The sequence below is a fragment of the Nestor notabilis genome, unplaced genomic scaffold, assembly GCF_000696875.1.
Source record: "Nestor notabilis isolate BGI_N333 unplaced genomic scaffold, ASM69687v1 scaffold1979, whole genome shotgun sequence".
Taxonomy (NCBI): Eukaryota; Metazoa; Chordata; class Aves; order Psittaciformes; family Psittacidae; genus Nestor; species Nestor notabilis.
Genome location: NW_009943947.1, coordinates 96,327 through 110,847, shown reverse-complemented (window position 1 = coordinate 110,847; position 14,521 = coordinate 96,327). Strand labels below are relative to the sequence as shown.

At 42.9% G+C, this 14,521-nt stretch overlaps 1 protein-coding gene across 1 annotated transcript in view; it reads left to right on the top strand.

The window, feature by feature from the left end:
* MPHOSPH8 (M-phase phosphoprotein 8) overlaps window positions 1-9,108 on the top strand; it is a gene marked incomplete at its 5' end in the record, with an annotated part of 19,138 nt that extends 10,030 nt beyond the window's left edge. The window contains 5 exons of the mRNA XM_010022189.1: window positions 1,628-1,782; window positions 5,454-5,608; window positions 6,912-7,039; window positions 7,718-7,801; window positions 8,655-9,108. Coding sequence (XP_010020491.1) covers window positions 1,628-1,782; window positions 5,454-5,608; window positions 6,912-7,039; window positions 7,718-7,801; window positions 8,655-8,696 — 564 coding nt within the window. The remainder of the gene's footprint in view (window positions 1-1,627; window positions 1,783-5,453; window positions 5,609-6,911; window positions 7,040-7,717; window positions 7,802-8,654) is intronic.
* Between the last annotated feature and the right edge of the window lie 5,413 nt (window positions 9,109-14,521).

The window sequence follows — 14,521 nt, the reverse complement described above, 5'->3', positions numbered from 1 at the left end:
ACAACTGAGATAATCGAGTTGTGAGCAGGAAGAGAAAAATGCCAGAAAGGAGAGTCTTTCACTTAGGTGTTGCTGTGATTGACTTTTATCATTTAATTGCAGGCCAGAAATAAAATAATGGGTTTGCAGGTTCCTTCCCACTGCCTGTTCTCCACATTTACTCTTCCCCATCACGAAGGAGATATTTTATTTATTTATGTTTTGTAATGGGAGAATTCTGAGACCCTTGAAACAGTCTGTGCTCCTCTTAGGGTTTTTTTTTGTTTTACCAAATAATTTCACCAAGTTCCCCTTCCTGATAAACTTGCTGTATTTATACATAGGTTGTTTAAGGCAATTTGTTTGCATAAGAGGTTACAAAAGCTTTTCTGTGCAAGACAATATGGTATTGTTTCTCTTCTGTCCTCTGTAAGGATTAACAAGTGTGAGGAATTCACATTTTCTGTGAAGAAAATAACACCCTTGTGGTTTCCTCAGCTATGTCAGTCCAAAATCTCTTCATAATTTGGCTGCCCTCATGAACCTCAGCTTTGACTTTTCTTGTTTTTTAAAGGTTTTGTTAGTAATTTGCTGCACAGCTGTACATACTTTCTAATTGGCAGCCTACAGTGCCTTAGTCTGGATATTTGTTTTGCTGTGCAGATACAAAGGTCTTCATTTCCAGTAACTTACTGAAACAAGGTTAGCCATGTGGGGATAAACATACAAATGTGTTTATCAGGCCACTCTTATTTAACCTCAGGAATTGGATCATACTTCTGAAAAGGGCAGGGGGAGGGGGGAAGTCTTTGCACTCCATTCCTTTCTCTGAGGTGGTGTGTGATTTTTGTGGGTTTCTTGTTTGGGGGCCAGGTGGGTTGGTTTATTTATGGAAGATTATGGTTTGAAAGCCTGTATCAAAGTTCAGAGCTGAGAACTATTTCAGAAGTTACCTTTGGAAAGGCCACATGAAGATAGAAATTTAAACCTCTTGTGCCTTTCCCTAATTTGTCTGAGGTGTTTGAAAACAAGCAACAAAGAACATGTGTTTGCATTCTTCAGAGTAGAGCTGTCTTCAGACTTCCCTGTACTTCTGTCAAGGCTTTGGTTGGCATGCCCTGACGTTCTTGTTAATCACAGTGACTGTCTAATATAACTAAATAACAATTTTGGGCAAGTTATGTTAATCTGCTGCACCCCTGTAGTACCAGTTGAACTGAGCTTCCTAGAAACAGACACTTTGAAAGTGTTTCTTAAGTTTTTCTGAATACTACTGCAGAAACCCATTTATTCAGGTAAACAATTGTAAGGAAGTTTGCAGTTACTGAACTCTAGAAGATTGGGTGTTGGCACAAAACTGTTCTTTAATCTATTTTTATTCCAGTTAAGTCCACTTGATAATACTGAGTGTTGCTGCTTCTATGGGACCACGTATGTAGTGTTGCCTGGGTAAAGATAAAGTATTTATGGACTGTGATCCTGAGTTTCGAGTTGTGTTAGCACTCCCACAGCAAATACGTTGGTTTCTGAATTTTACTTCGTTTTTGATTTTAATTAATGTCTTCAGTTCTGTTTACTCCAGTGCTGTGCTCTGTTCTAATGATTTGTCATTGTTGTCCATCATTCCATCTTCTTGCTCTCTGCACAGGCTTGTAAAAGAGGGAATTCTGACATAGTGCGGCTTATGATTGAAAGTGGAGCAGACTGTAACATTTTGTCAAAGCACCAGAACAGTGCACTGCATTTTGCTAAACAGTGCAATAACCTGCTGGTGTATGAGCAGCTCAAGAGTCATTTGGAAACGTGAGTAAACTGTACTTTGAAGTTTGTTCTGGTGAATTTGCAGTACTGGGCATGTCGTAGTTTTAGTTTAAGTCCCAGGGAAGAGCAGGAGATTCCGGGAAAGAAAACAGATCTGATGTGGGCAGAAAGCTAACTAATAAATCCTGTGAAATTAAAATTATGTGAGCTAACAGAATTAGCAGACACTTGCTTAAACACGGAGTAAGAAGATGGAAAGGAGGAAAAGAGAATTACTAGAAGTAAAAGATTCCTTAAACTAGAAATACAGCAATTTGGAAAACTAAGAAGTGTGTAAGCACTGTGGTGTTGAATGTAAACTCTTATTAGGGCATGCCAAATAAACCACTTGATAAAAAGGATTTAAAAAAATTAAAAACAAAAGAACATGTAACAGAAACACCATGGAAAGTCAGTGCAGATAGTTAGGTTGTTGTTGGACCCTTAAATGCCAGCAGTGAGCTGGAGTGCCAGCGGTAAAGCTTTCGTGCCAGTAACTGATGGAGGTAGAAATCCTCACTGTGCAACAGAATCACTGAAGGGCAGTGCAGTGTGTGTGGTATGTGATGCATTCGTGTCATCTGGTCATGAAAAATATTCTGAGCTGATGAACAGGGATGCTAGATGAAGATAGACAGAGAGATAAATATCAGTTTGGAGGAATACTGATAGCTAATGTATCGGGGCAGAAAATCATAACCAACAGACTCTAAACTTGAAGAAGACTCAAGGAAGGTCTCAGCTTCTGCAGCAGGTGAGGTTTTGCCATGAATGCAGAGTGCTGCAAGATCCTTTTACTGGTTTATGATGATTTTACTCTAATGATATATCTATATAAGACTATCAAGTAGTCCAAGCTCATTCTCTTCTATTTTAGTGTTTAGAAAGCCCTGGCTGTTTTCTGTCTCTGATCATCAGCTAACATCCTAAATCTGTCTTGACAGAAACTGCCTTGCAGTGGTCACTGATACATGTTGTAGTGCTGAGTTTGGTAAGGGCCTCAGGAGGTGGTCTTGTCCAAGCCCTCTCCTCAGGCAGGGCCACCTAGAGCTGGTTGACCTGGACCCTGTCCAGATGGTGTTTGAGTATCTCCAAGGATGGGGACCTCTAACCATTCTGGGCAGCCTGTGTCAGTGCTCCATCACCCTCACGGTAAAAATGTGTCTTGTGATGTTCAGAGGGAAATTCCCATGTTTTAGTTTGTGCCCACTGCCCCTTGGGCACCACTGAAAAAGGCCTGGCTCTGTCCTCTTTGCCCTGTCACTTCAGGTGTTTATTGATACATACACATTGATAAGATCTCCCTGAGCTGCCTTTTCTCCAGGCTGAGCAGTTACAGCTCTCCCAGCCTTTCGTATGTCAGATGCTCCGGTCCCTTTAACGTCTTTGTGGCCCTTCATTGGGCTCTCTGCAGTATGTCCATGTCTCTCTTGTAGTGAGAGGAGCTGGACACAGCACTCCAGGTGTGATCTCAGCCCAGTGATCACCTCCCTTGACCTGCTGGCAATACTTTGCCTTGATGCAGCATAGGATACCATTGACTGCCTTTGCAGCAAGACCATGTTGCTGACTCATGTTAGCTTGGTGTCCACCAGGGCCTTTTCTGCCAAGCTGCTTTCCAGGTGGGTGACTCCCAGTATGGCCTGGTGCCTGGAGATGTTCCTCCCCTGGTACAGGACTTTGTACTTCTTTGTTGAACTGCATGAGGTTCCCGTTGGCCCATTTCTCCAGCCTGTTGAGGTCCCTCTGGATGGCAGCATGACCCTCTGGTGTACCAGCCATTCCTCCCAGTTTAGTGTCATCTGCAAAGTTGTTGAGGGTACACTGCCCCATCATGCAGGTCATACATGAAGATGTGACACAGGACCAGATGCAGTATTGACCCTGGGGGTACACTGGGGGTGACTGGCTTCCAGCTAGACGTTGTGCTACTGATTTTTGCTGAACTAATGTGTTCTGATCCAGTTTTGTACTGGGAGGGGAGTATTGTGATGATAGTATTTACAGTGCACTGTAAAGCTTATCTGAGGTATTTCAGATCACTGCTTTGAATGTCTGTCCTGGGCAGATAGAAGGTGTAAGGAATGTTTCCCTATTATAGCAGGCTAAATGGGGAGGGGGGGGGGGGGGGGGAAGTGATAAAAGCATAAAACCTAATAATAATTAATCACTGTAGTAGCATGAATTATTCAGAGTGTAACACAGCTCTTGCCAATTGAGGATGCTTCTAAACTTACTACCTGAAAATACAAGTTCAGTGCTGCTTGTCAGTCAAAAGGAAGGTAATATGGAGCTGAAAACAGAACTTAAATCCATGGTGTCCAAATGCTTTAAATAGTATGTGCCATTCCAGTTACCTTGTTCCAAAGCCAGATGAAGCCAAAAGGGGAAGTAAAGATGGTCAGACATACGGAGTAGCTTCTGTGAGGATAGGCTGAGGGAGGTGGTACACATCCCCCTGGGCCAGAGTGAAAGGTCAAAAGGTAAAATCAAACCAGAAAACAACAACAGAATATAACTCAAAGCTGTGAGGCAGGTTCTACAGGCCGTCCTGTTAAATGGTTTAATGATAGGTTTGAAATGGAGGAATATTTTTGCACCAAAAAAATGAAATGTGGATCTTGTTGCAGAATGCTGTGGTTACAAATGCATAGGATTTTAGAAGGGATTAGGTAAATCTAAGGAGAGGTGCAGTTTGGCTGCAATCTTGAGTTTTGGATGCCTCTAAGCCAGACTGCTGGAAACTAGGACAGTGTACCAACAAAAGACAACTGCTTAATTTCCAGTATTTAATGGAGTTTTGTCTGGCTTCTGGAAACTAGGCTGGGTGGGCTTTCTGGGCTTGCTTTGGTATGGGGATTCTCATGGTCTTTTTCCGATGAGACACAGTTTAGATTGGGCAGGTGGTAATCTTTGGCTAGCATGGAGGGGAGCAGGCTCTGAATACAGCTGGAAAAGCTGTAAAGCTGAGAAAGTCAGGACCTTTGCCTTGCAAAAGTGTTTAAAACCCGTTTGTGTCAAAACAGCTTTCTGAAGAGGGTTACTCAGTAACCTGCTTGTAAAGGTGCCAAATACTGTTGGTTCACGAGGCTTCTCTTTGCAAGCTAGGCTGCTCGCTTAAGTTACACCCCTCCCAGCCCAAAAAAGCCCAAAACCTACCATGTTTAATGGTAGTGTCACTACTATTTCACTGCATTATTAGGAAGGTTTTTTACTGGGAACTGCATTTTTCTCAATAGTATTGCCAGTGACTGACTTTAGTTTTATGTTGTACTCGCAGTTAGGTTGATAAGTGAGCCATGCAGGGAGGTGGTTGTCTGTTCAGCCAGCAGGTACATACTGGTGTTTGGGAACATCTTCTACATAAACAGCCTTCAAAATATGTGGCTAGTCAGAATTATTTGTTTCAATGGGCTGCAGTGCATTTGTCTCAGCTTTTAAGTTTGTGAACCTGATAGATGAATGTCACAAATAGACCACTGACAAAATGTTTTATTAACAAAGTATTGGGGCCTGGGGTTCATCTATGCATAAATGGTAATGACAAAGGCATTCACTCCTGAAAATCAGGATTCCAAAAGGTGATCTGGAATGCTTTTTTTAATCGGCTCTCACTAACTCTCTGAAGTAATTTTACTGTGTGAAGCACAGGCCTCACTTGTTTGGTCTTTTAGGCTCTCAAGAGTAGCAGAAGATACCATCAGGGATTATTTTGAAGCTCGTCTTGCTTTGCTGGAGCCAGTCTTCCCAATTGCGTGTCATCGACTGTGTGAAGGGCCAGATTTTTCTACAGATTTTAACTACAGACCCCCCCAAAATATACCAGAAGGTAGGGGGGTGCCGGTGTGCTGGGTTGGTTGGTTGGGATTTAAAAAATGGGTGGAACAGTGTGTTAAGAAACTGCCTTTTTAGTATGTCTTAAAGTAACTGTGAAATTACTTGTGTATGATTACTGCAGTGCGTTAAGGATGCTCTGATTATGGAGCGTGGGGAGAGCAGGGATGTTTTGATGCATTGGGGGTGGAGTTTGTGTGTATCTTTTTGTTTAAGAGGTTTTTATCACACATGCACAGTTGCTTTCCCCTGTTCGTGGGTTACATGAGCTTTGTGAGGGTTGCATTAGCTCAGTGCAGGTGTTGCAGGAAAGGAATGGTTTAACTTAGAATTAAGACTTCTGAACAATCTTAGTCTAAGTGTACTTAGAAAACCTCATAGTGGATCATCTTGTTCTGTAGACAGCGCCTAACAGACTGGAATCTTGAAGTATAGGCACAGCACTGTCAGGCTGTAAACACAGTCTAGAAATACTACCAAAAAGAAGCCAGTATCAATCAACTCTGTCTTGCCCACAGACACTTTGAAAAAGCTGGGAATCTAATTCCAGAGATACTTGGAAATGTTTCTTCATTCTTTCAGGAATCCAGATATTAATCTCTGATGCTTGGTATATCTGAGTCATTTTTATTCGCCTTTTGAGTATATTGGGGCAGTATCTACTTTTTGATTTTTCTTGAAATACTACATTACTGGGACTGTGAAATAGTGTTTAAAGCAAGGCTGAAAGTGTTTGTGTCATCCCGGTTTTCTGGCTGTTGAGAGTTGTAGTGTAAGTCTTACAGCTTGTGATTAGAGGTATCCTACAGAGAATTAAGAAACCTTGTATCAGTTTATGTATTAAAATGAAGCATCTGTGGGTATTGAAGATTGTTGTTCACTGAATTCCAGCACAGTTCATAAAGATCTAAAATAGACTGGGCTTGGTTGTCCTTACCAACAGAAGAGAGAACCCAAACCACATGAAATTCCATTCCTTAGGTAGACCTAAACCCACAGAGGTGAACTTTACCAGGGATTGCTGTACCCACTTTGCTTTCCTTTCTAACAGCCACGTAAAATTATTTCTGCTGCCAAAGGACTTTAACTTAGTGACCAAGTTAGTTGTGTTATGGGCACAGTGGATCCACTGCCTGGGAGATGGGACTTCTGCATGTTGCTTGGATACTCCGTAGGGGTTTAATATATATGATATAATGTTTATATTTGTACCCGTCTTCAAAGGTGCACTGTATGCAGTCATTCTAAGCAAAAGATCTCATTTCTAATTCACGTGACTGAATTGCCTTCCCTTTCAGGCTCTGGAGTTCTTCTCTTTGTTTTCCATTCAAACTTCTTTGGTAAAGAAGTCATCGCTCGGCTCTGTGGACCATGCAGTGTACAAGCTGTGGTTTTAAACGACAAATTCCAGCTCCCTGTATTTTTGGTAAATCTTTTCATATAATTGATTGACTGTTAAGTTGCTTTCTAAAAGTCTTTATGGAGCAGCCTGGAAAATCCTAGTCCCTTAATTTGGACTTTTGAGTATTGTGATTTAAGCATTTTTTTATTATCATGATAATGTGTTTTTTCTTAATGAAACTTAATTCTTCTTTGTATATGGAGAGAACTACAAACCTTGTGTGTACCTGACTCCATAGAAATTTGTAACTTGAAAGGCAGGGACATAATGCTGGGCAGCCTGCTTCTAGGCAGCCCTGCTGGAACAGGGGGGCTGGACCAGATGACATTGAGATGTCCCCTCCAGCCTCAACCGTTGCATGGTTCTGTGGCTTCAGAATGGAGGGTTTGAGCAGGCAGGTGCGAGTTTAAAACTGTTGAAGCTCTCAAATTTGTGACCCAATAAGTTCTTAAATATTTAACAAACTACCTCATAGTTCTAATGTGTTGTTTATTTGGGGTTTTTTTTAATCTACTAAATGCATCATTGCACAATTCTCAAGTCCTCTTGCTTTCTCTGTGGCTGCACCAAAGGTTCTTTGTAGAATGCCCAACTTTCTATCAAAAAATGCATACTGAAAATGTGGTGTTGTATTGGTCCATTCACGTAGCACTTTCAGGCGTATCTTGCCACTAACCTTGTCCCTTTTCTTTTTCCTTTCAGGACAGTCACTTTATTTATTCCTTCAGCCCCACTGCAGGCCTTAACAAGCTTTTTATACGGTTGGCAGAAGCTCCTGCTGCCAAGGTACAAAGCAGTCTCAAGTGTGCATGTTAACTTGTTGTACGGATGACTCTTCCATACGTGTTGCAAATGTAAAACTTAAGGACTTTCCTCATCCCAGTTCCCATCAGTTGCAATTCCACCCTGTTACATTGCCAGAACTTAGGAAAGTTGCCAGGGGCATCAGTTGTCATAATTAAATGTCTATGCTGCAGGCAGAATAATTCAAGCACCAAGGTAATGTTACAGCTAAATATCTTCCCCATTTATATTGTGAATTAAGTGACACTTACATGTTAGGCATTAAGTTTTTGCATACAGGTACTTTTGCTTGTGTGTTTAGGAGAACTTGGAAGTACTTAACTGGGATGTGTAGTCTGCTTTTAAGTAGGCCGTGTAGTCTGTTGTATTTTCTAGGTGTTTTGGGCAGCAGTCCCACTATGTGTTGCAAGATAAGTAACAGACCCTGTTCTGGTAGCGTTTCTTTTATCCTTAGAAGATACACCAGTAAAGTTTCTAGATCTTCAGGTTTAAAAATTCTACTCTTAAATACTTTATTGCGCACATTTAAAAGGGGGGAAAAATTGAACTCCTGTTCAGATGGAAGTGTATGTGTGTGTGTAGATCAGATTCAGGGCTCCCTTGTTCAAACACCACCTAATGGCAGCTGAATTCCACTGGAGTCCTTTTAAAAGTCATTCATATTTCTGTGGGGCTGCTACAGACTGATCTCAGTAGGATGTAAATTCCTTTTTCTTCCCCTCCTCAGTCACGAGCAGTTGTACACCTTTTCTCGTGCTATTCTCATAGTAGAAGTGTTTAACACAGTAGTTCCTTGTGGATGATCTTTAAATGAAACCTTTGTTTGCTCTCCCAGGTGAAGCTGCTGATCGGAGCATACAGAGTGCAGCTGCAGTGACCTCACAGCTGTGAGCGTGTTCAGTGGACGGACATTGTTTTGGATGTACTTCTGATTTCTCTGTTTAGAGACTGACAGAGCAGTTTGGAACTTTTTGGCACCATGCTCCTAAGACTGCGTTCCCATCTCGCTGTCCCTTGCTGGCAGCCACGTAGGGAAGTGTGCGTTGGAGAGGAGCTGGATCTGCAGCACTCGTGGGACAGGGCTGTCAGCTTTTTTTACTTTGTACAGGTGTAGATATAAGTATTTGTGCCAATACATGGAATTCTGGTTTTCTTTAACATGCCGAGTCCAGACTGCATATTTCAGCTTTTCCACAATGTGGAACGGTGCATATAAGAACTATTTAAGGTAACTATGTGAAATGTCTTTTTTAATAGATCTTTCCATTTGTAAACTAAGGTTTTCTACTTACTCGGGCATTTCTATGTACAATGCAGAACTGTCATAGTCCTGGAGCCGTGGGCAGAACTTACACTTTTAAGTCATTGAGTTACCTTTAACTTTGAATTGCTGAGGGCTGGTTTGGAACTGTTTTAGTTTGGAACTGTTCCTGCTACTGTCTACCAACAAGAAAGCAGTTCTGCTTAGAGCGATTCCCTCTGAACACACACAGTGAGGTCTGCAGGCACCAGCAGTGGCATTGGGATAGGCCCAGCTGCTAGAAGAGTGCAGTCGGATTCCTACTTACACCAGTGTTTTAAAACTACTTTTGTGTTAGAGAAGCAACTGGTAGTTTTACAGACAGCTTTACTTGTGACTTCTTTGACATTCTTGGATGTATCGGAAAATAAATACAAGGTAAGAATAGCAAACCAGAGAACTTGCAACTCCCTTCAGTGTGCAGGCGGTGCTTGATGTAGGCAGGGAAGATACATCGACAGTCTCAGATGTTCTCAGCCTGCCAGATGAGAAAACGTATTGTCCTTTAACCCAGAAATCCAGTTCCTCAGTGCAAAGAGCTGCTATCTTTTTTTTTTAATTGTTATTTAAATGACAGCAGTTCTGTAACGGTCCTGTGCTACAAAATACAAATGTAATACTTCTGCATGAAGTATAGAATATTTTTCTTTGTAAATTAACCAACATCTTGAAAAGCATAACAACAACAAAGAAAAAATAAAACCAGATTGTGCCTTTGCTGTTCTGGTTGCCACGTGTAGTTTACATGCCACTCTGTGCCTACAATACTGGAGAAACCATTGCAGATAAACGCCTGATGTATTTGAGTGCTTGCCATCGAAACGGTGCCGATGTATTCTTTTAAAAACTGTGACTTTTTAATACAAAGTTCAATTAACCAGTTTTCCATTTTGGGTTCTTAAAAGTGTTTTTTAACCTTTTTATATGTAAGAAATTACAAGTGAGTGGGTACCAAAGCACACTGCTTCAGTTCTGTGGAACATCGCATTGAGCTGTGGAAGATTAGAACAGCAACACGACCTATGACCACTCACATTGTTCTGGTTTAGAACAGTCGCCCATCTTGGGACCACTCATGGCTCTGGGTCTTTTTAGTTGCTGCGTGTATCCCTGGATGATGAGCATGGAGAGGGAACATACGTGAGTGGTCCCTTACACTGAGGTGATGGTGCCCATGTATATGGCTTCCCCTTCCACAGTCACTCCTTGGTGTACATGTAAGGGGAGCTGGCACATGCGTGACCAGTTCTGTACAGCACCTGTCTCTGGTAAATGTTGGAGCTGTTCAAGGCAAGGACGAAAGGTTTAGGAATTGATGCCCGCATTACATAGATGCTGTTTAGAAACTGTTGTACAATCTGACCTAAAAATAGACAGTCATGGTCCAGGAGCTGATGTAGCAATTAGCTTGTCAAAGGCTGATGAGTTGAGGAGTTTGTGTTTGGGGGTTTTGTTGTTTTTCCTGAGACATTTAAGAGTGAGGGAGGAGTTCTACAGGACATGGGAATAAAATTTGTGTTCATGATGCTTTTATTAAGGGATGGATTTTGTAGCCATCTTCCTCTTGTAGTTGGCAATATAAACTCCAAATCCATGCTGAAGATGCATAAAAGGCATATGAAAAGATGTTTGAAGTTGGTTTTTGTCTGATTCTATTCCATGCTTTTTATTCAGTTGTTAAGAACAAGGTTTTGGTGGACAAAGGGTGAAGAGAAGGTAGTTACAATAAAAATAGTTCTTCAAGTGTTGTTGAGAAATACCTTTGAAGTACTTGCTCAGTTTCTTCTTGCTGCCATTATGATGAAGTGCAAGGGTAGCATGTGTTTCTGAAGGCTTGAATCTGTTACCTTTCACTGCTTCATCATCAGCCCTGGTGGTCCTAGCTTCTCTCACAGATGCTGATGTGTAGTGGGTGATGCTGACTTTGTCACAGGTCCTCGGTGCATTCTGCAGCCAGTTCTCAAAAACAAGATGTTTTCCATTGGTCTGAATGGAAGAAAGTGGCTTCAACCTAGGGGAGAGACAGGTACCAGAGAACACACTGGCTGTCTATCTCAGCCAGCCAGGATTGCCTCAAGTCCTGGAAGTGCTCTATCTGTACCTGCTCTAATTCTGTTGCCACAGCACCAGAAACCAGGGTGGGGGTTCTTCCCAAGAATTTCTGTAATACTTCCTACGTGCTTTGAACAGCAACAAACTGTTCCATAGTTGGTTACTCGTGTAACTTGTACAGTGGGTAGGTCAGGCCCTGGCACTGCCCAGCTCCTGTCATGTGTGGGTCACTGTTAAAACAACAGGAGGCCCAGCTCTGCTTTTATGATAACCAAAGGCACGTGTGCTGGGACTGGACATTACAACATGCCAGGGAGTCCCCAGGTACTCCAGTACTGACTCATTGCAGTGGTATGGGATGTGCTGTAGTGTTTTCAACAGGGACAGGACTGCCCCTGGGTGACATCCTGGTCTATACCACAGTCTCCCACTTCCTGACAAGAAGTCTTGTTCCCTTGAGCTGTTCCTTGTACAGGTTTTCCATAGCCAAAGGGAGAGAATATGAATTCGGGGAGTAAAAGCCCAGTTGGGCCGTGATGACAGCAGTTGCATGTCTTGAGCAACCTGGTCTGTTCCTGCCCATGGCAGGGGTTGGAACTAGGTGATATTAAGATCCTTTTCAATCCAAACCATTCTGTGAGTGCAGTCATCTGTATTACAGGGAGAAAGCTGCCAGGAGCAGTAACAACCAGAGCCCCATCCTGCAAAGGGTTTTTGTGTATTTATTACTGTTTTTTCAAAAAGCTTTACCAAGCTGGTTCAGACATCCTGTCTGAAGAGTTTGCACAGGAGATACGCAAAGATTTGAAGTCTCCCAAGCTTTCCTGGATCTGTCGGATCTATACATTGCTTTTTCTGTGGACAGCAGGATCAAGGCCCCTAAACCCAACAAGTGAACATCACCTCCCTGCCCCACGACTGGCTCCTTGTGTTCTCCTTTCCTGAAACAAAAGGGTTACCAGGAACTCTCAGTGGTTCTACACTGTGGGGAAACCAATTAACTGCAGGAAGACAGTACTGATTGCACGGGTTTTATTAGTGGTGTGATACAACATTTGGATATACCGGTAATTATATGAGAATTCCTCACTACCGTGCACTGCTAAGGCAAGCCTGGCTCCATCTTCTACCCACGCCCTGTCCATTACACAGCTGAGGAAGGTGATCTCCTGCCCCCCGAGCTCCTGTTTTCCAGACTACAAACCCCACTGCCATCCCCATGGCTCCTGGGCTTTAACCTCCTCATCATCATTGTGGCCTCCACTGGCCTGTTCCCACATATGTCTGGTCTTCTGGAGGCCAGCACTGGTCACAGCACTCCAGCTGCAGTCGCAAAGCACTGAGCAGAGGAAAGCCTGCCTGCCCAGGCTGCACCACAGCATTTATCTGCCTTTTCTGAACACAACGACGTTTCCGTCAGGCCCTGGATCTGTGTTCACTGCCTGTTGATAACAGAAAATAAACATCCTGTTATTCACTGCTCAATTTAAACCAGTTTCATAATAGATACAGAAACCCTAACAAAACCCTGGTGGTATGTTACAGTGCAATGTTAAACTCTGCATCAAAATTCATTTTTCATTATTCATTTTGTTGATGGTTTTGGGTTTTCATCTTTTTATTGGGCTACACTAAGGCAGCAGGCATGACTTCCAACTCAGCTGCATGGACAGTGGAACTTCAGTGCAGCTCTCACCTCCCCATCAGCTAACGCTGCCTCCCCATCCTTTCCAGCTGTTGCTGGCTCAGGTACTGAATACTTCTCTTAAACTGTACTGCACCCAAACCCAATCCACACTTTTTTGTTTAAATAGAACCACTGCTTTCCTATCTTTTGTCACATGTTTTAGCGCTTGAAAATATTTTTATACTCATTTAAATCTAATGGCTTTTTTTTTTTAATTTCTTTTTTGTCCAAGCCCCATTATTTAGGCAAGGAGAAGTCTTTTAATGTATCATTTACTAGGATTCTTGTAGCATATACAAACTTTAACCCTTTTGTCAACACCATTTCCCAGCATTAGTATTTCTGGAAAGAAAATATGCTTCTGGTACAGTCTAGCTAGAAAGGGAGTCAAGACTTCAGCGACACACCAAGGTTGGCCAAAATATCAGCTTTACTAGTAAAAGCTCGACTTTGCTTTGCACTGTGGAGACCTCCACCTCTGCAAGGGACAGCAGCGTCACAAACCTGGAACTAGTTGCCTCATCGAGGAACAAGCATCTTGAATCCTGCAGGCAAACACCCTTTGCAGGTTCTTCTGATGTGTCTTTCCTAGTCCTGGGTATGGGTGGAACACGTTCCACATGAGTCCTCCCATCCTTCCAAACTGTGCCACTGCCCCAGGCCTCACAGGGTAGACTCATCTGCAAGCAAAAAGAATACAGCTTAGTGACAGCTCTCAATTTGTCCCGCTCCACTGTTCAGCTAGGTGCTACAGATCTAATGGTAACGGCTCTATTCTGGTGACCAAGAACAAAGAGAGCAACGGGGTAGGGGAGAACAACATGTAAAGCACAAAAATACTACAAAGAAACTGATAAACGAGCACCCTGATGGTTCCTGTGATCCCAACCCAAAGGGCAGCATTTTGCACCACTGTGGCACAGCAGAAAGCCAGCTTCAGTTCTGAGCGTGTACCACCACCAGCCATGCTCACTGAAGCAGAGAACAACTTTCAGGGAACGGCTGCACTTCGGGCTGCAGAGTTACAGGAGACACTGAAGTGAGAACTTCCTTGAACACATACTTTAGAGGACAGCAAACCACACGACTCAAAACGCAAACTACAGAGCAATGCAGTAGCAAATATCCCTGGGTAAAGAGCTGAGAAATGCTAACACTTTCCCCGACAGCCCTTCCGAGAGGTTACTTAGAACTCTCCAGCACTGTGCAGCAGCCTGAGAGCACAGCTTGAGCTCATCATGAAGGAGGTTGGAGCCCACTGCGTTTAGAACAGAACTGGATGCAGATCTATTTCAGAGCTGGAGAGGGAATACAGCAGCACACCAAGGCCACCTCTCATCTCCACAAATCCTGCCCAGCAACAAGCTAAGGAAGATCTGACTGACCAGGTGTGACTTAGTTTAAATGCCTGATTTGCCTCACTCTCCCCATGTTCTGCAGCTTGTTCACAGTTTGCCCCTAAATCAGTGCAATCCACTCACGTTTTTAATCTAATCTTCCCTCAATTTTTAATGCAATGTAATGAGGCCATCAGGCTCTGTCAGCCAGGCTCACACTGCAATCTGAAGCACACACACACGAAGGAAGGAAAAAGAAAGGCTTTTATCACTCCACAGCGACAAGGAGTCATTATTTAGCCAGTCAAAGGAACACCTGTATCTCC